General features: G+C 34.4%; 1 protein-coding gene across 1 annotated transcript; it reads right to left on the bottom strand.

Moving 5' to 3' along the window:
- Positions 1–2,618: 2,618 nt before the first annotated feature.
- LOC111422889 (retinol-binding protein pinta-like) lies at positions 2,619–3,815 on the bottom strand. The gene is made up of 4 exons (XM_023056185.2): positions 3,578–3,815; positions 3,365–3,524; positions 2,941–3,307; positions 2,619–2,879 (listed from the first exon to the last, which is right to left on the bottom strand). The coding sequence occupies exons 1-4, from the start codon at positions 3,714–3,716 to the stop codon at positions 2,619–2,621; spliced, it is 927 nt and encodes a 308-aa protein (XP_022911953.2). The 5' UTR covers positions 3,717–3,815.
- Positions 3,816–22,454: the final 18,639 nt, after the last annotated feature.

Raw genomic sequence — 22,454 nt, 5'->3', positions numbered from 1 at the left:
TCGACAAGTATTAGTTCGTATTGGATTTAAAGTTATTTCTCTTAAACGTCTTTCAACGTTGGCAATTATATATTACCTTCACAAAACACCTCACAAATTTCCCTTTGAAAATACACGAGGCCAAGAGTGGTGATCGATTACAATGTTACCAACAAATAGAATTCTAGATGTCAGAGTGCTGAAATAAGAAAATGTTGCAACAAACCATAATCAGCAACACTGGTAAAAATAATATGCAAAATACAACATATAAGAAAACACTTGGAAGTAGCTCAATGTAGAATCGCCCACGGATCTATCCACAAAAACCATATACCAGCAGAAACTTAGAAAAAAACATCAGATTCAGAATAATGACAATATAATTTTTTTTTGTTTCACAGGGCTCAGGGGAGCGGCCTCTCTCGTCATCGCGACTTCTAAGATTTATTGTAACTTATGCCTTCCAAAGGTTAAGGGCAGATCTAGGTCCTAGATATACCTTGGTAGTGCTTCAATGTCTTATTCCTCTATGTTAATAGGTGTCAGACCACCTTTCAAAAAACTTTGTGTTTTAGGTGACCTCTAAAGACGTAGTCAAATACAATATGTTCAGCAACCTCTGATTTATAATAAAGTTAATAAATTTGATCCTCAGCTTGTCTAATGTTGAAGGGATAGTAATTTAGGGACGTGTGGCCGAACAGGAAACCTGATAGCATCTCCCCTTTGCTGAGGCGTAAATCGTCTCGTGGCCGTCTGTCTCAGTCTGTTTGTGTATTGGAAGTTCTTTCCAGTGTAATATAGATACAACTTAAATATACAAGTTTTCCTCATTGAGATGTGTTGAGAATGTTCTGTGAATGTATGTATGGAAAGCTGCGTTCTTATGTGTATGGTGGTGGAAAAAGTCGGCCTAGTCAGGCCGAAACATGTCAAGGTAAAAATTTTAATAATAACATCGGTCAACAGTAAAATAAAGTAAAAACTGGTTTTTATTCAATTTACCTAAAATTTTGATATCGATGAAAATGGATCCATATAATAACATTAACAGTTTAGTTTATAAGTTAGTGCTTTTTCTGAAAAAAAAAAAGAAAAACGGTTATAATTTTAACTATATTTTAACTCTGCAAGAAAATCTGGTGATGTAGTTATCATGAGTGAGATGGTTTCCAATCTTATCAATTGCTTAGAACAAATAGTGTTTAAGATATATGGAAAAATGTGTTAAAATTTCCTAATTTTGATGGCCTATATCTTTGAAATTTGAAGACTTTTACTAATTTTTTTTTACATGAATCGTCGTCATTTTTACTCTAGTATATGTGGGTAAATTTGTTCGCCGAGTCACCGAAACACTCTGTATACAGAATAAGTCAATAGTCCGGGGGCGAAAGATCTCGTACAAATAAAAAAAAATGTTTTTATGTCATCATATATTACCATTATTACCATTAAAATTCGTTATCAGCATTATTATTAAATATTGAAGATTCTAATTTGGCATGTCAATAACCAAAACTTGGGTCTTTCAAACACCGCTAATACTATTCGATGTTATTATACAGGCTGTTTACCAGAAGCGATTAATTTATGCAATCTTTGGAGAATCATAACTTTGTTATTTTAAATGGAACATCTTGTATTTCTCTAAGGTTTTGAAAGGGTTTATCACCTCTCATTTTTGTTAAGCATAAGGTATATCAAATACGTGTACTTTTTGAGATAATTCAAATTAAAAATTAAAAATGATTAAAAATGTCGTCATAAACATGAAAGCTTGTTGTACATTGCCGTAGCTGCCGAGAAAAGTCCGCGATTTGGCAGGTATTTTCTAATATATTCGAGATTCTACGCTCTGCCGAAGAAATACCTGTTCAGTGCAGGTGATCAAAATTTCGAATACTTTTTTTAAAGTTTGTTTTGTTGCGTTCTGATCTGTATTTATTTATACATTGTATTTACTTTTTGTATCCGCTTTGTTGTTTTGTATCTACTTTGTGTTTTCTATATATTTTTTTGCTTCCTTCTATTCACTCGAACAAATTGCAAACACAACAACCCATTATTGTTGTATCGTTTCTAAGTGATTGTGTACATCTCTGTGTGTTTTCTAATAAGCGTTTTATTGTTTTTAGATTTATAATTTTTTCCCTTTACTAATATAATACAATATAATATATATATACCTCCAAATCCTCTACCCTCCTCCCCCTCCACACCTTCGTGTAAGTGTTTTCTATGTCACTCATTTTAAGGATTGTGATTATTGTCAGTTAAATCCTCAAATTGCATTTTCATAGTGCTTCCGAGAAAGTAAATCTAACCTTTTTCACGTATTTAGAGGAACTTACCTCCTTAGGAGCAGCAATTTCACATGTCGTTCACGAAAATTTATAATGAGAATCATCATTCACTAACTTGGAAGATAAAACATTGCAGCTCGAGATTGTACACATTTGCACCGTATTTCCAATTTTTGCACATTGAAAAATAATAAAATTAGGGATACCTAACTCAAAGATATAAATTATTGACTTATTCTAAGAAGAAACGATTTTTCAGCATACTATGACATTTATAATCTTTGATTAGATTGAAAATCAATTAAAAACTTTTAGTTTTATTAAAAAAAATTAATCTACATCCAATTTTCTAAACGATCCTTCAATTCCAAATAAGTCACTTTCAGTTTTTGGTTTTCCAATTCTCTTTGATTCATCAGATTTATATTTTGCATCTTCTTTAAACCATTCAGCATAACTGTCAACTTTGATTTTCCAATAATCTATCAAGTCTTGAATTGGGCCACCATCCCCTCCATATTCATTCGGCAGAATTGATTTTGGAATGTGTTTGAAAATTTCATCCATGTTGGTTGTTTTATGAATAACAAACTAAAAGAATACCATGCAATTAATAAAAAATAAGAGTGGCTAAGTATTTAAAAACACAAACTCTCTTGAGCATTTCTTCTTTCATGAAGGGTTTGATCATACTGAACGCTGATTCAAAGATTGAAGGTAAATTGATGAAATGCATAACTTGCGGTCGTTGTGGGTAAGCTCCTTCGAAAAATGTCATAACTTTTTTAGTCAGTGGTAAATCTGCATGGATCATATCGGCTGCACTAAATCCTGACATATCTTGTAAAAATACCGCACCAGCTATAAGACTTTGATCGTCCTCGTTTATTAAGATATCTGACATCATTCCGTGAACTTTACACACATCTTTACCTTTATGAATGACGGGATCTGCATGTCTCACTATGATAACACGTGGAGAATCTGCACTTTCAGTTTTAATAAGGGGAAGAAAAATTCTATGCAATGAAAAATAATAATTAATTAGTTAGTGTTACAAAAAAAGCTAGATTTACCCTAATTTTAAAAGTTCTTGGATTTCAGGTGAGAATGGATCCCTAACAGCAAATAATTCTTTAAGCATAGTTTTCATGGTATATAAATTTTCTAATTTCCTTTTAGCTTTTTCCAAACTGAACTTACAGCCTCTCAGAAAACTTAATAAAAATTGTTTTTCTAGAAATATTTTATTTTTTAAAACGTGTCTGCTTTCGCAATTTAAAACTTACCCATTTTTGGTGTTAAGTGAGGTTGCTTTTCCAACCACTCACGAAGTGCTTGGATATCATGATCGATTCTTTTAGGATCTTCATTAAGATCAGCAATAGCTTTAGCTTGAAGTTCTCGAGAAAGAGGTCGAACAGACATTTTTGTTTAGACGCAAAATTCTCTTTAAAAATTAATACCATGAAATGACATTTTAATACTCTGATAAAACTTATCTGATAAAAATATTTATTATTAAGTTAATATCCATTTGGATTATAAATGTTGATGATGTAAAAACTAAAAAAAGAATTGATTGAAAAGAAGTGAAATATGTCATGGCAACTTATAAGTAACAAAGAGAATAAAGTCTTTCTTGCTTTAACAGTATTGTAAAGTATTGTCGCAAATATAGATTAGTAATTCTTTTCGGAAACAATCTAAACTATTGAAGGGTAAATATAGTTTGGCTAATATGACCAAACTAAATGATAATACACTAAACGATATGTGCTACGATAGAAAAGTGTCTATTCACTGAAGATGCTATTACCAGGAGAGGAATAACATTTATTAGATAAGGATAGACTATAGAACAAGTCAAAACATTTATCTATCTGGCAGTAATTATCTCTAGCAATACTAATGTCATAAACGAAGTGCGCGAAGAAGTTTCACTAAAAGTGAAATTCTTGGTTATAAAACAGCAGTACGTCCTATCATGACATAAGAGGCTTGACAAGGGCAACCACAAGCAAGACGAAGCAAATTTTTAGAACGAATTTTGAGATGCGAACGCTAAGGTCGATAATGGGGGTCACGCATCAGAACAGAATAAGAAGTGACGAAATACTGCGGATATGGGAGAACAAGATGTCGTTCGGTATACGCGACGAAGACGACGTATATGGAATGCGTATGTCGATAGGATGGGCGAGAACAGAAAGTACGCCAAAGTAAGGAGGCCGCATAGTAAATGATCACCGGGAAAACACCCCGAACTTCATAGATATCGATATCACAAAAACAGAACGAAAAGAAATAGTCGGATAGAACAGGGGAAATCTATCATTCGAAAGTTATATTCTGGAAGTCGTAGAGTCTGTTTAATATGAGATTGGTGTGAGTTGTAACTTTTTGACTCGTAGTGTTTATTATATTTTACATATACCATATACCGTTGGTATTTAGTTCCCCCCGCATTACTACCAGCACCCCGTGGGTATCATGAATACAACCAAAGCGTCATACCATTCCCGCAAACTATCATACAAATTCGTAATGAACGGCACTAAAGGACCAACGATACCCCTCACTCATATACTAAAGACCTACCAATCTGTTCTAACAATAAGACCTAGTCAACATTACTGCTGAATTTAAGAAGACTGATAAATTTACTTACGCTACGTGCCCAGGACATACACATGGCATTCGTAATTTGAAACGCCAACAGTTCACAGCACCACAATGGGGATTAATAGAATTCGCGCAGAGACACCAAACAAATGTAATTCTCATCAGCCACCTATCTGCGGCCATCCAATGCACTGATCTGATAAACCATAGGCATCCGTAATACACTTAACCAACGGTATTCCTGATGTCCTCGAGACCGTGACGATACCCTCTCAACACTAAATCATCCCTTATCTGATATCGTATCACAAGTAAGTTCTTCTACAACTGGGTGTATTCACGGAAGACGCGTCGCTTTTTTGAAAGATCGTCTGGTGGCCTTCGTCGAGAATCTTGCCAAAATAAGCTGGAACTAATCTGATTGCAACCATATCTAATTCAAATTAGCCTTAAACGCTACGTGATATGTCACTAGACTGCATATCTATCCGGAGCTGAGACATACACCGGATAATAGTCGATGATAGAATAACCAGATTCCATACGAAATTGTTAACTGTCTGGACAATGGTCTTATGAATTCCAGAGAATTGGTACCAATGGTACAATGAAGGAAATATTAAAATTCATTAGGCTGATGACTAAACAGGTGAGTTGATTATTACTTAAATGTGGGGTACCACTTGTTAAAATTTAACTGTAAATGATTGATTGTTTAGGATCTCTGTCCTGTTAGTGTATTGGCTAAGTTTCCGTATTGGTGATTTCCTGTCCTGTGCAACAACAAGACAACTCCATTGGTTTCTTGTTCATATTCTTCGCATTCTTTTATTGAACACATAAGTATTGCCATGAAAAATCATGTTTGGTTTATAATCAATTTTTTGTTTTCTCTGAACAATAATTTCAAACTTCATGTCTACTTTGAACAATGTAAATCCAGTTTTTTGCTGAAGTCTAGTTTATAACTATTGCAATTTTAGACTTTTTCTGGCAAATTAACCTTATTAGTGAGTATTCCCGACTATTCCCTTAAGTTTGGCTTTTCACCAGTATAATTCTTAGATTTTTGCTGAAATATGGATTATGATTATTCCAGTCTTTTTTAAGTTTATTTATATTTCTTTGATTATATATATTTTTTTAATTAAAATGCAATTTTTAATTTTTTTAAATTAAAATGAATTTTTAATTTTTTCCCCGCATTCCTCCCAAAATGCTTGGGGGGGGGGGCGCCACTCCGGTTCCCGCACCCTGGCGCTTCATTTGCTAGCGCCGGCACTAGGTGCCGGCACTGGTATATGTAATAAATAAAAAGAATGTGTTGGTTTCTCTCCCGTTAGTGGTACAATCAAGGTGATGGTTATGGTTTCACCATGTCTTCATTGCAGATATGAATGCAATGAGAGATAGTAAAATAGTATCTGCTAACATTCTTCTTCTGTGGTACTGAGGTTCAGCTGTCTGTCCGGGTGTTGCATTTTTCGATTGTTCTCAAGTGTGTCTCTTGATGTTTATTCCTCTATATTGGGTTGCAAAGTGCGCCTGATATTCCTGTTGTCTTTATGGCTTGTTTTGTGACGATGTTCTTTAGGTCCCCATATGCATTGATTTGTATTCCGAGAATACAAATCAGAGAGAATCGTGGGTGATTTTGTGATGACCATGTTTTTCGTTTTATTGGTCACGATCGTCATGTTTACCTTCGTTGAAAGCGTTTAGAAGCCGTTATAGTCCATTCTCTGATTCTGCGATGATGATGCGTCGTGCTTTGCAGACGACGCGTCGTCTGCAAAGCACACAATCTTTATTGTTGTTCGTTCCAGTGTGTATCCATCGTTTACTCCATATAGGTCCTTTATTATAGTGTCCATTAGAATGTTAAACACTTGTGGACTGAGGTTGTCGCCCTGTCGGATTCTGGCTTTGATGTTGATTTCTGGTTCTTCCCAGTTCGGGTTCTTAGTTTTGTGTTGTTATCTGTGTTTAGATATTTCGATGATGTTCGGGTGTATATTTTTTGCAACGAGGACTCTCAGCACGTCGGAGAACTTGACTCCTTCGAATGCCTTTTCGAGATCCACGAAATAAATATATGCTTGTTTATTGAATCCAGTGCCTTTTTGGCGATTTGATTGACTACGAAAATGACGTTTTTTTTTTGACCGGTTCTTCCGGAACCCTGGTTGTTCCTTTCGCCCGGGTACTGGTTTGGTGATATTGTTATGTGAAAAGAGAAGTTATGTGAAAACCTTCATGGTGGTATCCAATAGCTATATATAATACTTTGCTTCCAATCCTTTGGCACTTGCCTGGATAATGTTAAAGTTTTAAAGTTAAAGTTTTCTTAGTTGATCAGTTAGCGGTTTCCCTCCATGTTTTAAGAGTTCATTTCTGATGTTGTTTGGACCTGGCGTTTTCCCGATTTTGCTTTTCGTCATTGCTTCTGCCACCTCCTCCGTCGTTATGTAGTATAGTGTCTTCTTGTGTTCAAACCCTTGTATTCTCAACTTACAAAATTTATAGGATATAAATATGTTTCAACATATCCTCTTAAATCATATAAGGCATTTACCGGAATTTTACACCAAATTCATCTATGGAATGACACATAAACTAAGAAAATAAGTGTTCTCAGCTCACAAGATTTATATTTATACTTCAGGATCATGGTTATTATGATTTTTAATGAATGGGTGCGATATTAATAAACATTTAGTGTAATGAACACATACAGTATTGTACAATTTCTGGGACAATTTTCACATCACCATAAACTAATTACAGAAAATTCTTACGATAATAAATTTAAGCAGTCTGTGGTAAGGTGTATAATTACATGGTACTATATTAAACGGTATTTCACTTAATCCGCACGTTTGGCCGATATAAAACAATAAACTGGCGCAGTTAATTAGCACTCGACATTAGAAAGTTGAGTATTTATTGCGCTTAACATATTAGTCGATGTTGGACACGCAAGTTGCGTTTTGCGTTTTTAGCAATTAAACTCATTTGAATATTTGGACTTACGCGATCTTATCTCGCCTTATATTATCTAATACGCGAGATTCGTTTTCAAAGTCGTACATTGCTGCAGACACCTCTATTTGAAAAGGCGAGCGTTCATTTCTATGTGGCAAAAAGGAAGACATCGGCGATATAGTTACACCCACGATGACAATTAATAGAGATGGTGGCTGTGGTTGAGATGTTATCGTGCAAGTTGTAAAACGGATTGGACATGAACCAGATACATATCGATGGGAACACGGCAACGTACCGTATACGTTCGTTATCTACGACACAACGTTCTTTTATTAGTATTTGAAACGCAATCTAAAGAAGTTAAATCTATTTTAAATAATTTAACAATGACCATTAAAAATGTGCTTAATTGAAGTTGAATTGATAATCAGAGTTTAGAATTTTAAATTCAGAAGATATTTCTATTTGTGACAGTTTTATTTAAAATATAGAAACGTATAGGAAAAGATACATATTATAGATAGTAGTAATCTAAGGAAATATAAACCACGAGACAGTATTTACCTTATATCTAATGGCATCGAGATAAACGAAAACCCAATACCACGTACGGTAAATTACAGACTAAGCACCGTATCCGCATAATGCAATGGTAAGCAAATACGCCGCGGAATGGTTTATTATAATGGGTTTTATTAAAGGCGAGAAATGTCTCTCGCCGGTTATTTGTAAACGCTATTACGACGGCGTTCCTCATTATAACACAAAGTGGCTTCGTTAGGTCGGCAGCAGCCCGAAGAAACCGCGCTTAGTTCTTGGTGAGGCTCGCGCGACAACAACAACAACAGCAACGGGGTCCCCAGAACAACCGGTAATCTAAATTCTATTTATTCGCGGCAATTTATCTCTCTTCAAAGCGAGAGATATACGGCCACGGTCGTAATAAGAATTCTCTCTTTCACTCTGGTGCTATGCCTCCTGGTCCGCCTACGATCTAATTGAACGACTTTCTACCGAGGCAGAGGCGATACCCGGTAATTAGTTCTCTTTGCCGTACGACCCATATCTGTTTCACCAACGACGACGATTGTTATAAATTAAATGTACAAAGAATTTTTTTTGCTTTTCACAATTTCGTTCCGATAGATAACTTATTGCTTTCTCGCGTTGCTGATATATTAATGTTTGTACAAAATGAATTGTTGATCGCAATCATACCAAGAAAAGTAGGTGTTAACTTACTCTTTATTTGTATGCGTTGTGATTATTTGTTGTGGCATAGAAAACATATTAGAAAGCGAGAATTCTAAAACTAATCTCATAATCAGTTTTATATTAAATTTGTATTAACGTTTAATATTTAAATTATATCAACATGAAAATTAAATATTTATACTTTAGACTTTGGAATAGATGACTTATACATATAACAAGCTGGAAGTGTGATGTCTTTTTGGGAAATTTGTCTTTAATTATGTACCATTCCTCTGCAATAGATATTTTACAATTTCAAAAGGATATTACGTACTTCCCCGTCTATAGATATAAAAAGATCTGCAATCAAATTGCAATCATCAACAAACACATCACCTTTAGAACACTTGCCGCGAGGCAAATGACTTTACATCAAACACAACATTATTTATCGAGAGAAGTGAAACCATTACCAGTGAGACATAGAAGAAATCACCATTAATTATAGAGAAGCTGCAGGAAAGTTAAGCACTCAAGATCTTTTAAGCTAGACTTATAAGTAAAACGTTATAAAGAAATGAATAACTGTCCTCATATCTGAAGTAACTGAACAAACCTAATGAATAAAGTCATTTCACCGAATAGGACGATTTCGAATCTATTTTTGATCAAAACAAGAGGATAAAAGGGGACAAAGGAAAAAAGAAAAGAAATGAAGAAATGAATATCAATGTGAAATAGTTGATTTAAATCTTTTAAATCTATTTAAATCATGCAGAATTTAAACTTGATCAATATTACAACTGGAAGAGTTAAAACAAAAAATGTGGTGTGCGTGGAACATTTAGACACTATCACGATTTGGAAACTTGAACTATGTTGTTCGACCCCTCAAAAAAGAATATTCCTCCTCAACAAGGATAGAAAATTTATCTGTTTTGTACCATAAGCAGTAAATTGAACGATTGAAAATTGATTCGAAATCACAATATTGAAGAATTCATATTTCAGGTATTATTATACAGACTTTAAATTTCAATTATTTTTAAGTGAACCGATTTGCGAGCAACCTCTAATACCATGTATACCGATAGTTTTCTCATTAGAGAGCTACGCTTCGCTTTCTCGCATTCTGCTAATTATTTTCGTGCTTCCCTGAACTTATCTGTATTACTTAGCCAACAAACGCAACATTTTTCTCATTGACCTTACTGTATGACTTGAATCTGGATGGGATTCTTCTGCACTGCCCTTTATTGATTGTACAATTTTCAAATTATGGTCTTATTCATTGTGCCGTTGAAATGCAAGTAGTAGTAGTTTTAGTGTAATCTTGATATGGGATAATCTATGTATATTATTATTATCAGGGTTTTGGGCCTAGAGCCACGATGTCTCGCTTCTCGGCGAACTCACCGAAATCGTTGAGTCGAAGTCTACTACCACACATTTGACTCTATAGACTGTCCATTAGGCACCCATTCACACATCATTCAAGATTCACAAATTTTTTCGACCAAATTGCCGCTAGGGCCGCACCTTTCGACAATTTCGAAGGGTATCTATAAGGCTGTCCATAGTCGCGGGGAAACGGGAACTTAGCAACTTTATCATCCAAAAATATGCTCAAATACATAACACCATCCATTTCTCCTGGCTGTTGTTTTTGAAGCTTTTTCATTTCTTTCTTATTTTGGAGGACTTTGCATTAACTCCCTATGGAAATCGTACCTTTACAGCTGCCCATCGGCTGTTCTCAACAAAACTTGTGGAGTGTTACGAATCTAATACTCTTATATACATAGTATCATTACTGCCCAATTCAATATTTCCAACAAATTGATAGTGCAGAGGGTGTGGGGCCATTCCTGTTATGGGCAACGGGGTCTTCAGAATGAAGCCAAGGGATGCTATGTAAAAAGTTTCCGGTAGACATCTCCACACTTGATTCCCGGGGCGGCGAATTGGATATGGTTGAAGGTTAAGAAAGGCGAATGGGCATGATGATCTATGGGATGTGAGTGATATTATTGTGAAATAGGAGAAACAGATTTGCGGAAATGTAGAGATGAATATGTGAAGCAGTTTAACGGGATCCATAGTTGGGATCTTTACAACAATGGTGGCAATATTCAGCGGGACAGTATACAGTATTAAAAGATGCAAATTAGTTAGTTTTTTAGAGTATGAATTATGGAGACAACAGTATTTGTACAGACCGTATTGGGTACGATTAAGCTGAAATGTATTGTGTACAACAATACCACAATAGGACGTCTAGCAACGAAGTATATAGAGAAGTAAGGAGGTGAATGATAGTAAGAATGTGAAAAAACAAGAAGAGTCTGTAAAAATCAGATGGTTAGGTAAAGGAAAAGATGTGTAATAAGCAAGCGGGTGAAGTGGTGAATCATGAAGTCATAAAAGATGAAGTAAGAGATGTATGAAAGCAGGTAACTGTATATTAGAGTACAATGGGAAAGGTAAGATAAGCGTAATCGAGGTTGAGAAGGATATATCAGAATACATCTGTAATCAGTTAATTAGTAGTATTTTGATTTCGTTTTTGAATTTGTATTTATATATCCTGTATATCTTTTTATTTTGAAAAATATATTAAAAGTACCCACTAAATTTTACACGGTGACGGAGGTGAGTTTCGTTGATAGTGGTTTCGCTGAATAGAATGGGATAACCGTATATCGAATGGTGAATCGGATGTGTCCAGCGCCAACAGTATATATGCCCAGAGCCACACGGAAAATGTTGCGGTAAAGTAGCCATAGATTTGTCCCCTTGGATACCTTCGAATTCTAGACCATTCCTCACGTTCCCTGAGTAACACAGTACTTCAGCTATCCGGTATAGTTTCGTCATGATCTACTGCTGATGCAAGAATGTCATACTTCCATCCCATGTAGTTGAGGACACGTGACACTGTGGGTCGTTGCAGCGTTTAACCAGGAATTAGTCGTCGTACGCGAGCCAAGCTATGCGGGGAGTACGTTCATGAAATGGAATGGATGAATCAAAGCCAGTGTTCTTCCCTCACGAAGGAGAGGATCGTATATATACAGTTCTATAAGTCAAGGGCATGTAGCGTGCAAGGGAATGACCTGCCCCTAAACCAATTCTTCAGAGTTTCGTTTCTTACAATCGGTGACCCACTAGACGAAAGGTACAAATGACTTGAGAACCAGAGACTATGTTTGCTATAGTTGTCGCTTCATTGTCGTTTTAGAGTTGCCGAAAGGGTACGCCGTTTTACGCATGCTTGCTTGAATTTCTTCAATTGCTTTTTGTAAATAATGACAGTAAGAATGTATGACAGAGCTAAAATATTTGACAGGCGCTACCCATCGAAATATAAAATGTAAAATGCAAAAATGTTAAAAACTCATTCTTATCTTGTTTATTTGTATCAATACTTTAAGCTGTTTGGAAAGTTTTGGCAGCTATGGTTGACTCTGATATGGATTGAAATTGGTATTGAGGTTACCCATTTCGTTGTAAAAACCCGGATGCGTATCTTCCAACTCATATCTTCAATTTCTCCATCGATACAAACTTTATAATATATCTGAAAAGTTGAAACATTGTACACATTGCCCAAATGAAAACACCGGTACTACGCAATAATTATCATTCTCTGTTGTTGAAAGTTCACCTTGCATTGTGTGGATTTCATAAGGAGCATAGTATTACAACTGATTTAATCAAACAGTTGTGTGTAATATTTCTTACTGACAAAATTGTGTAAGCTAGAAATCCCTTTAAGTTCTTCGATCGGTTCTTCTTTCAATAATACAGGCAACCTTCCGCAATCTGTTGGGCGTATTGAGTTTGACCTTGCAAGAATGCCTACTTGGTGATGTTATCATTGAATTTTCGGGGGTAATTCAAAAAATTGTAATGAATTCTGTATAGTTTTAATGTTCTCAAATTCAAGTAATAGGCATATTGATTATGCAAAACTGATAAAAAATGATTTCACATACCACAAGTATACTAGTAAAGTTGAAAGTAACGTCAAAATGTTAGGATTTATGTTACTTAAATTTATATATCACGGCAAAGAAATATTTGTTTAAAATGTTATCTAAATATGTCATGTGAATTATCTACTACTATAGATATTTTTTAAGTAATATTGTTACTTATAGGTATCTATATTTTTCAACAGTGAAATCTGTAAAATGTATTTACCAGTCGACTCATTCTTGTAAAATTATTTTATCTTATAAGTAAATTGTTGATAAGATTTCCTTAAGGCTTGACTACCAAATCGAGCTTAATTTAAGTAACGGAATCAATGTAGAATAGTCATTTACTATATAATGCTATAAATACAACTATTTTCATTGTACTGCTTTTAAACTATTAAGCAGTAATGAACAATAATTCCATTGTATAATAGTTTCTATTCGATAGAATATTCTGAAGAACTTTTTAGCAAAGATTTTTTAAATGATGACAAACCTAAATATCTATCCATTAGTATTTAATGGATATTTTGACCGCATCAAAGTAACATATTGCCTCCTCATCACTCGGTCTCGGTATAAAAACCGATCCCGTTTTTCGAAAAACTACTATCCTATTTACAAGTCGCATTCGCGGTCGCACCTCTCGCGTCACCACTAAATTAAATTAAGTAAAAAACGTTCCATTATGCGGCACACCGAAAAAGGGTAAATAGATGAATGAGATCGAACATCGGTTGTTGGGAAAAAATCCAAATCAATTTTACCGTGATTCACTGTTGTACAAAACCACTGTTTTCAATCCGGCCTTCCTCGGTCGATGGTGCTGACCAGTTGGGTACCATCAAAAGTGGTTCCATTACCGGCGCGGAACCCGACGACTTCTTAAACCGATCGGACACGTACACGGTGTATTTTTTTTAAATCGGCCCTCGTCCTTCTCCTCATTGTCTGCGGTGGCGATAAAGAAAGGAAGCTCGAACCCGGTGGTGAATGGAGGCGCTCAACACCGTCAATTAGCCGTTCTGGAGCGTGGCAGTTGATCGAAAAGAGGTGAAGAAAAGGCTTTAGACCTAAACTACACTTTCGACTGTGGTAATTCGTTGTTGCAATCACCCGCCCAACGGTCTATAATTAAAATGATTCAGTTTCTCCATTTAATAAGTATGACTCATAATCTTTAGCTTAGTGTCTTAGACAATTCAGAGACTATTGCATGGTCGGTGGTCTCTTGGTAAACCATAATATTCTTATTGAAACCAATTAAATCCTGTCTTCGTTTTGGATTTTATAACATTTGGAAACGTATAAAACATTAAATAACATTACTTCATAGCTTTTACTTAGATCTTAAACGTAATAAAGTTTACGATCATAATGAAATTCTTCAGGCATTTCGATCAAACGGAGTAATGAAAACGTTTTGTGGTGTGTTTAAACCGTAACTACAATATTTATTTTACATGATCCTTCGTGCGCTTTTCGTAGTCATATTCAGAAATGTTCGTATTTACATATCTTATCTGATCGTTGACATAACCATTCAATTTCCTGCCTCATTATATCTACGGGCGTCGTATTAAATAAACAGGACATAGTTAAGATTTCTTATAAATTATGTGAAACTTTCGTCTATGTTATCACGTCATTTACTTTTCATAAATCAATTTATTTTTTTATTTTACTATTTTATCGAAAGTCCATTTATCTTAATTATAAAAGTTATTTTCTCTTTTATATTATTACATTCTTAAACCTTCTTATTACGTAGATATTCAAAATATTTCGAACGAATACAATTTTTGCGGTTGACGTTTTCTTATTCCGTTTTTAATACGCTAATTAAACTGAAATTGCAGACTCTTATTTCTTCGTACAGAGAGCATTATTTCATACCAGCCCTGATAGTGAATCCCTCGTAGGCTAATAGCTGGTAACGAATACGAAATTAACATGTCCGACGTAATTGCGCGAAATTATGATTTATCGTACGAAAAACACACACTATTTACCTATGACCTATTAATCAAAACCAAATTGCTTTCGCGCCGACAGTCAAGATACTAAATGAGAAGTCGTAATGCGGGCTTTGCATTTATACAGGTGTTCAATATATGAGTTTGATCGAATGTAAATGTTACTGTTATAGTTAATACCCAAAATAAGTCAAACTATAATTTCCTAGGCAAACTAAAGATTTTTAAAAATATTTTTCATCAAAATTTGTTTTAAAGTTTCTTATGTTTTTTATAACCTTTGAAACATAATGAAAACTGTGAGCAAAAGTGGTAAGAATTATCGTTTTGAGTTTAAAGAAATAAATTCTAAGCATCAAAAACCTTGCTAAAGGAGCTAGCATTAGAGGATAAGGAAGGATATAGAAATTATTTTAAAATGGCTGAAGAACAACTTGACGATTTGTTGTCAAAAATGCAGGGTTGTATAAAAAACATAATACAGTAATGCGATAAGCAATCGCACCAAAATTAAAACTGCCTCAACGCTTGCTTCTTAAAAAGTACCTAAAAATACCGTTTCAATTTTTTGAGAGTTGAAGTAAGAATAAAAATTTAGGTTACAGTAACTATATTAGATAACTTCTGCGAATTCTGACGGTATTGTAGTCTCTTGCATGATTGATCTAAATCCGACGACCAATATTCTCCATCTATGTTGTTTGGAAGCGATGGCGATAGAGATTAATGATACTGAAATGGTCAAAATGCTACACAGTAAAAAATAATTACATGGTCCAGTACTGGTAATTTATTGCCATAGATATTCATGTAAAAAGTTACACGTATGTAATAGCAAAATAAATACATATCTAAACAAGCGCATTTTCCATTTCTATGTTTGTACTTTTCGTTTGTGATTGATGTAATTTTACTTCTTAACCCAGGTAATGTACACGTATTAATACGTAAAAATGGCTATATTTATATGTAAAATTACTAAAATTACTTGTGCTATGAATATTGTAGTTCGTCTGCTATGTAATAATTCATTATTCAGCCCTGTACATTTACATAATTGTAAGGTTAAATAAATGTAAAAATATGAATGTCATTATGGAAGTTCTACTTATCCAAATTCGTTTTATGTCCAAATTATGAAAGCCAATAGTTTTTCCACAATTGTTATAATGTTTTACAGTACAAAAGCATTAAAAGAATAGTGAAAAAAGTGTAAACTTTTACAATTTTAACAGACGGCAAACTTGGAACACAAAAACTTTGTGTACACCTGTATACGTACTAAAGGGCACCAAACAACCAAACACTAAATGGACAGATTAAAGTGGTTTATTATTATTATTATAAGAGAGCGCGTATAACGTTCGATGATTCATACGTTATTAGATTGTACTCGGCACAATGATGTCAACGCGTTGTGCGTAGTTGCAACGCTATTCGACCGACTGAACGCAGAAAGTGGTGGGGCCATCCCGTATTTTACATGTTCGTAATAGTAATTTTTAACAATATTACATGATTTCCCAATTTATTAAATACATTTACATTATTTTACTTGATTTTCCATTTATTTACAGGTTTTTCCTATAGTTTACAATGCTTTGTGTAATTCATATTAAAAAAATGTAATATTTTGTAAATATACTAATTTCCTGTCATTTTACTTGGTATTAACTGGATTTCGAAAATTACGTTGTTAATTTATGTATTATTTCATAAGTCAATCTTGTAGTTTAATGTAGTATAATGTATTTTTACATCCATTTTTTACTGTGTAGTGATGGACTATATGATACTGGGACTGTCTCAAGGCCAGCAATCGCTATTGGCTTATTACAGTTTCAATTTGTTCCTGGCAGATGACTGCATCGTAAAGCGATATATTTGCCTAATATGTCGAATTCATCATCTGCTTTACTGTTATTTCTTTACGCTATTTCATCAAGTTTATCAATTACTCCGCATATAGTTTAACATTTCATGATATTTTCCGATTACGTTTCAGAAGAGCAGGAAAGGCATTTGTTGATTTTAGATGTGTTGGAGTAGACTGATTTTCAGTTTCTGTATTTTCTGAACACAACGCGTTTTTCAGCTCTTCGAAAAATCTAAGAAGTGATGCTTTTTTTTAAACTTATCGTTAATAAACACCGAGAAAATAATGATATGTTAAAATCAATTAGACTATCATTCCTGACACTGAGAGTTTTTATTTGAATCTTCATCAGTATTTTTTATAGTATTTAACCTGTATAAAAGAGAAATGTATAATATACAGAAGGCGTCCGTCTCAATTACTTTATCTTGTGGTATAAAACGTATTGTAAAATGTTAGGGCAAAAGAATGGTTAAGAAAACGAGTATAGTACTCTGCATTTTGCAGACCGATGAAAAAGGTTATAAAAATTAAATATTTTCACATGAGCGACAATACTTTTAATAAGCTTTTGTCAATGGTAAAATCGTTTATTGAAAGACAAAACATAAATATGAAACAGTGTATAACAGCTGAGATGGTGTTTCCCGAAACTGCAAATTTCATGAAAAATAGCGATTAGTGTGAACAATTTCACAATTGGGGAACAATTCATCACACTAAGTCTACTGCTTTCTGCTTGAACTGCTTAGACAAGAAGGTGAAGAGAAGGGACAACTCTCGAAGCATGGATGTGGGAACATAGAAAACAAGTAAGTTTGGCAACATGGGTTGCTGGCAAAGAACAAACCAAACGATGAATTTATATCAAAAAGAAAGTACAATCTACTGCACTCATCTAAAAAATGAAGTCGTTAACCAAACCCTCTTTACGACAAAGCTTAGAAGGGTACCAGAACTCAAGTGTTATTCAAGTCAATTTGGAAATCTATTGGACAATAAAGAGCTCTTGATGAAAATATTCACAAAGTAAATTCACAAGGATTCAAAGTTACAGGAAAAGAGATTAGAATGGACAGACTAAATTCACAGAAGCACCAAAAATATATGATGTACCAAGCACCATATATGCAGAATGTGCACAGAAGATGCTTCCCGAAATTGCAAGTCATAAAGTTAATGAAATAATGAAGTTGAAAGGATATTTTTAGAATGCTAAAATCCTAAAATCGAAGATCCATTAATTACAACCCGTTCGGAACTACAGACTGGGGTTTTCAAAATGATGGTGAGAATTCTGATGGAACTACTACAAAAAGAAGACGAAGAAAAAGATCGATCAATTTGGGGTTGAGAAACGTAGAGCCAGTGTATAGCAAACTGCACATCTCATTAGAATTTGTCCATAAGAAAAAACAAGCCTATAATGGGGTAAAATACATACCTTGAGGTCAAAGGAGTAACAAACAAGTTACAAGCTAAACACAATGACGTGAAGAAATTAAAGTGGTTTAAAACAGAATTCTCTGCCCAACAACGAATATTACTTACTATATCAGGAACGCAAACATGCTGAAAGCAATATACAAAAAGGAGTTATATGATAATTTCCCCACTATTTTAGGAGCGTAAACAGGCGTGGATTAATCTGATAGAAAGAATTATGCATGTTCTATTCTCATCATTCCATCAACATTGCCCCTACATGATCAACCAAATTGCCAGTATTTGGAAGTACTGACAGTTTGAATAATCGTGTAGGGTCATTTTTACAGGTAATTCAAGTTTTAACTCTAGAATCAACTCTTCTTTTTATAACAAGACATTTCAGACTATTCTGTTTCTAATGGTAATATGTTATTATTCAGTTAGATGTTTAAATTCGTATAAATTACGGAATGATTAAAAAAAGTTTTTGAAGAGGATTGAAAAGATTTAATAAATGACATCAAGATAATATACGAATAAGATTGTTTCCAATGGATAACTGCATTTATACGATGTATTGTTCAATACATACAATTGCCTCTAGTTATAATTGCATATATCTTTATCTATTTTAACAATGAATGGATCTACTAACGTTTCTGTTGGTCGACAGTGATTTCAAATTACCTTAGTTTTAATATTAGACGAGATATCATTTTCGATCGATTCTATAATTAAAAATTACGTTTCCTATTTAAGCGGTGTAGCCCATAAATAGTTGATCGAAACCAATAACATATCCGTTCGTTGAAAACTACTTAACCATGATTTTCCAAAACCGTACAATTTAGCTCGCGCTGTAATTACAACACGAGCTCGTGCCAGGAAGTGCTGGTTTAAGTGTTCCATAAGCAACCCACACTTCTGGAACATCCTGTACGCGTCCGGGGCAACTTGTTGCCCTCTCGCGATCTAGTAGAAACGGCCCGGCCGAGCACTTATGTGCCCCACGTATTGAGCTATAAACAAAGTCATCTATAATCTGGTATCTCGAGACCAATCTACCGCCATTAATATGAAAGTCGCGGTTGTACGAAGAAGGTAGAGTGCAACGAGAGAAGTTGGAGGCGTCCGTATCTACAGCTAGCTCAGCGTGTATACTATACTCTCAGTATATAGTATAAGTTCGTTGTTCCATAAATCGGCCGCAAAAATCGTAATAAGGAAATGTATGGCTACGGTATGGCAACGGGCGATAGTCGAGAAGATATGCGGGACGCCTGTTGTCCGCTCATGACAACAGTAACATTAGATTAGCCTTACCTACGTCCCCGGTGTTATCAGGATAATCTCGCCTCCGAGCTCGTCTACAGTATGAGTTGAGTCTAATTATTAAGGGGATGAGATCGGACGTACTCATGAAAATTAACTTCTATCACCATTCGTTTATCGTTAACAAGATTTTTTCTTTTTTTTGAGATAAATAATAAAACTAACTTAAGTGTGTTTTTGTATTTGAAAATCTTAATAAGATCTTTAAAGTGTAATGGTTAAGTATTAATTATTTTTTGTTGCTGTAAATAGTTATAATAGTACCAATCACAGTGAAGACTATACATAAGAAGGTTAATAATGATTTTAATCTAGAAATGCTTTAAAATATGTATAAAATTGTATTGATGTTCCACCTATCAATATTGAAAATTAAGAAACAATTTTCAATTTAAAGTAAACATCAATGATTCTATTTAGAGATAATTGTTTATTATAAGTAGCATGGTAATTCTTGAAAATTATTTTACAAAAAATTAATTAACACAATGTTAACTTTAGGAACGATTAAATCACAACCGTCATAAAAGAACGATTATTAAAAACTAAATGAAGCTAAATCAAATGATAATTGCTTCGCTAAAAATGTTAATTATTTGATTTAGTTGTAATTAGTTTTGAGTGCATTTTTACATTCTTCTGGGGTCTTGATGATGGTTATTACTCAAAATTGGTTGTGTTAAAAATACAATTATTAGTTTTATTTTTTTTTTAATTATATTATTAAAAATATCTCAGTTTAATTCTTTGAACTGTTCAACGACAAGCTGTGAACGTTCATATGATGGAATGTTAGATATTGTGTTAGCAATAATTATAATTTCCAAAGGAATTTCAAGTTTATTCGATTGCCTGGGTGTTATTATAGATAAGGATAAATTTCCGGCTTGTATAAAATGAACCTGGCGTAAACTGGCAACTTATAAATTGAAATCGCGGAGATGATGCTTAAATCGTACGGTGTGTGTAAGTCAACCGTACTACATTCTGGCTATAGAAATGTTCGGGTCACACATTTGCAGTGCTTTATAAATATTGTACATACATTTTTACAAGTACACTTCTGTTTAAGTACATTTTTTGTTGAAATACCATAGTGAGGTAGGTTTTTGTTTCAACTTCAGCGTGATGGTGCATTGATATACTGAACAATATCAACTTTTTGATTATGGAAGAAAAACAGGTCTTCTGGACTATGCTGCAGAAACATATGTGTGGTAGATGCCTTCGGCTCCTCAGAGTTGGCCCATGAGTGAAGGAATACACGCTCTGATAATCTTAAAAATCTTGTCACTGTGCTTTTCGTATAGCTCGGCATGAGTACGACACCAGATTACACCGTAGAGTGCTTTGGTAATCGGAAGTGCCATGTTTTCTGAACTATGGTGGTGAATGCATGCCTCTTTGCATTCACGCCAAATCGTCACGAAACTATTCTAGATGGCTGAAATAAGGTGTTAATAACGTCTCCGGACGTGGTTAGGTCTTGGAGGCATGTTAAATTACTGGAACTTGGCGCACGGAAATTCAGAGTCTCACCAGAGTGCTCTAGTTGATAGATTAGACTACATAGTTGATGTTGTTCTGCTTAGACCAACAAGTTTTTTTTTATATTATGCATAGCACAATTGTATAACACACGTATAACATCTAGTAAATACATACTAATTAGTTACTTATTTTTGACATTACACAAAATTAAACAAAGTAATGTTTTGCAGCTTTACCCAGTGGATTACTAAATCGAACGGCTTCATCCTCTGAAGGCGGCGCAGAACATCCTCGTTGTCGAAAAGCTGGATGGACACGATGTTGGAATGATCGTGCATTCTCTTCTCATGTTTAGATGCAAATAATGCAATTTCTGATGACATCGATGCTACTTCCAAGTCGCGATGGAGATCGGCGTTTCTTAGGTACCAAGGTGCATTCACTATGCACCTTAGTACTTTGTTTTGGAATAATAATAATAATAATAATATCTCTTTATTTGTTTGCAAAGGCAATACAAAACGTCAATACAATACATTTATCAGATAACGGGTTTAAACAAATCTTTGCAAACTTATTATCGTCTTACTTTTTGAAGATTGGAGTGATCTTAGCAATTTTTAGTTTTGTGGGAAAAACTCCATCTTCTATATTTTTATTAAAAATTATTGAAAGAGGCGCAGATATTTTTTCCGCCACTCTTTTTATTACCATGGTGTTGAGACCATACACATCTTAACTTCTTTTGCTTTTTAGATTCTTAATATACATATAATATCTTGTATTTCTTCTACACTGGTTGGTTTAAAATAACAGGGATCTAGACGGTTCTTGTTCCCTTTCAGGAAGTCATCAGCAGTTCGACAGGCAATACCTGTCCCCGCAATAAGTCTTTGGGCTTCTTCGGCATAATACCTGCTAAAATGCTCCGCATCTAATTGAAAAAGTGTGTATAAACAAAATTAACACAATCTATTATCTACAAAATCGGAAGCGCGCATGATTCTATTGATAGGTGATGAATGTTGGCACCAATTGGTGTTACCCCTATACGGTAAGAAAGTCTTAGTGTTCCTGGACTCCATTCTTGGGACTCGGAAATTTAATCGACATAGAACTTCAGGTGCTGTCACATGGCCAAGCAGTAAGTTGTTTACAAAAGAGGCGCACAGTTGCTGTCGTCTTGATTCGAGTGAACTGAGATCATATCGCTGAAGTAACGCATGATAGTAATCCCTTCCTCTAGGAGGATAATGCCTGAATGCTAGTAAAT

The sequence above is a fragment of the Onthophagus taurus genome, chromosome 1, assembly GCF_036711975.1.
Source record: "Onthophagus taurus isolate NC chromosome 1, IU_Otau_3.0, whole genome shotgun sequence".
In the NCBI taxonomy this organism is placed as follows: Eukaryota; Metazoa; Arthropoda; class Insecta; order Coleoptera; family Scarabaeidae; genus Onthophagus; species Onthophagus taurus.
This window is presented reverse-complemented; position numbering and strand designations above follow the sequence as displayed.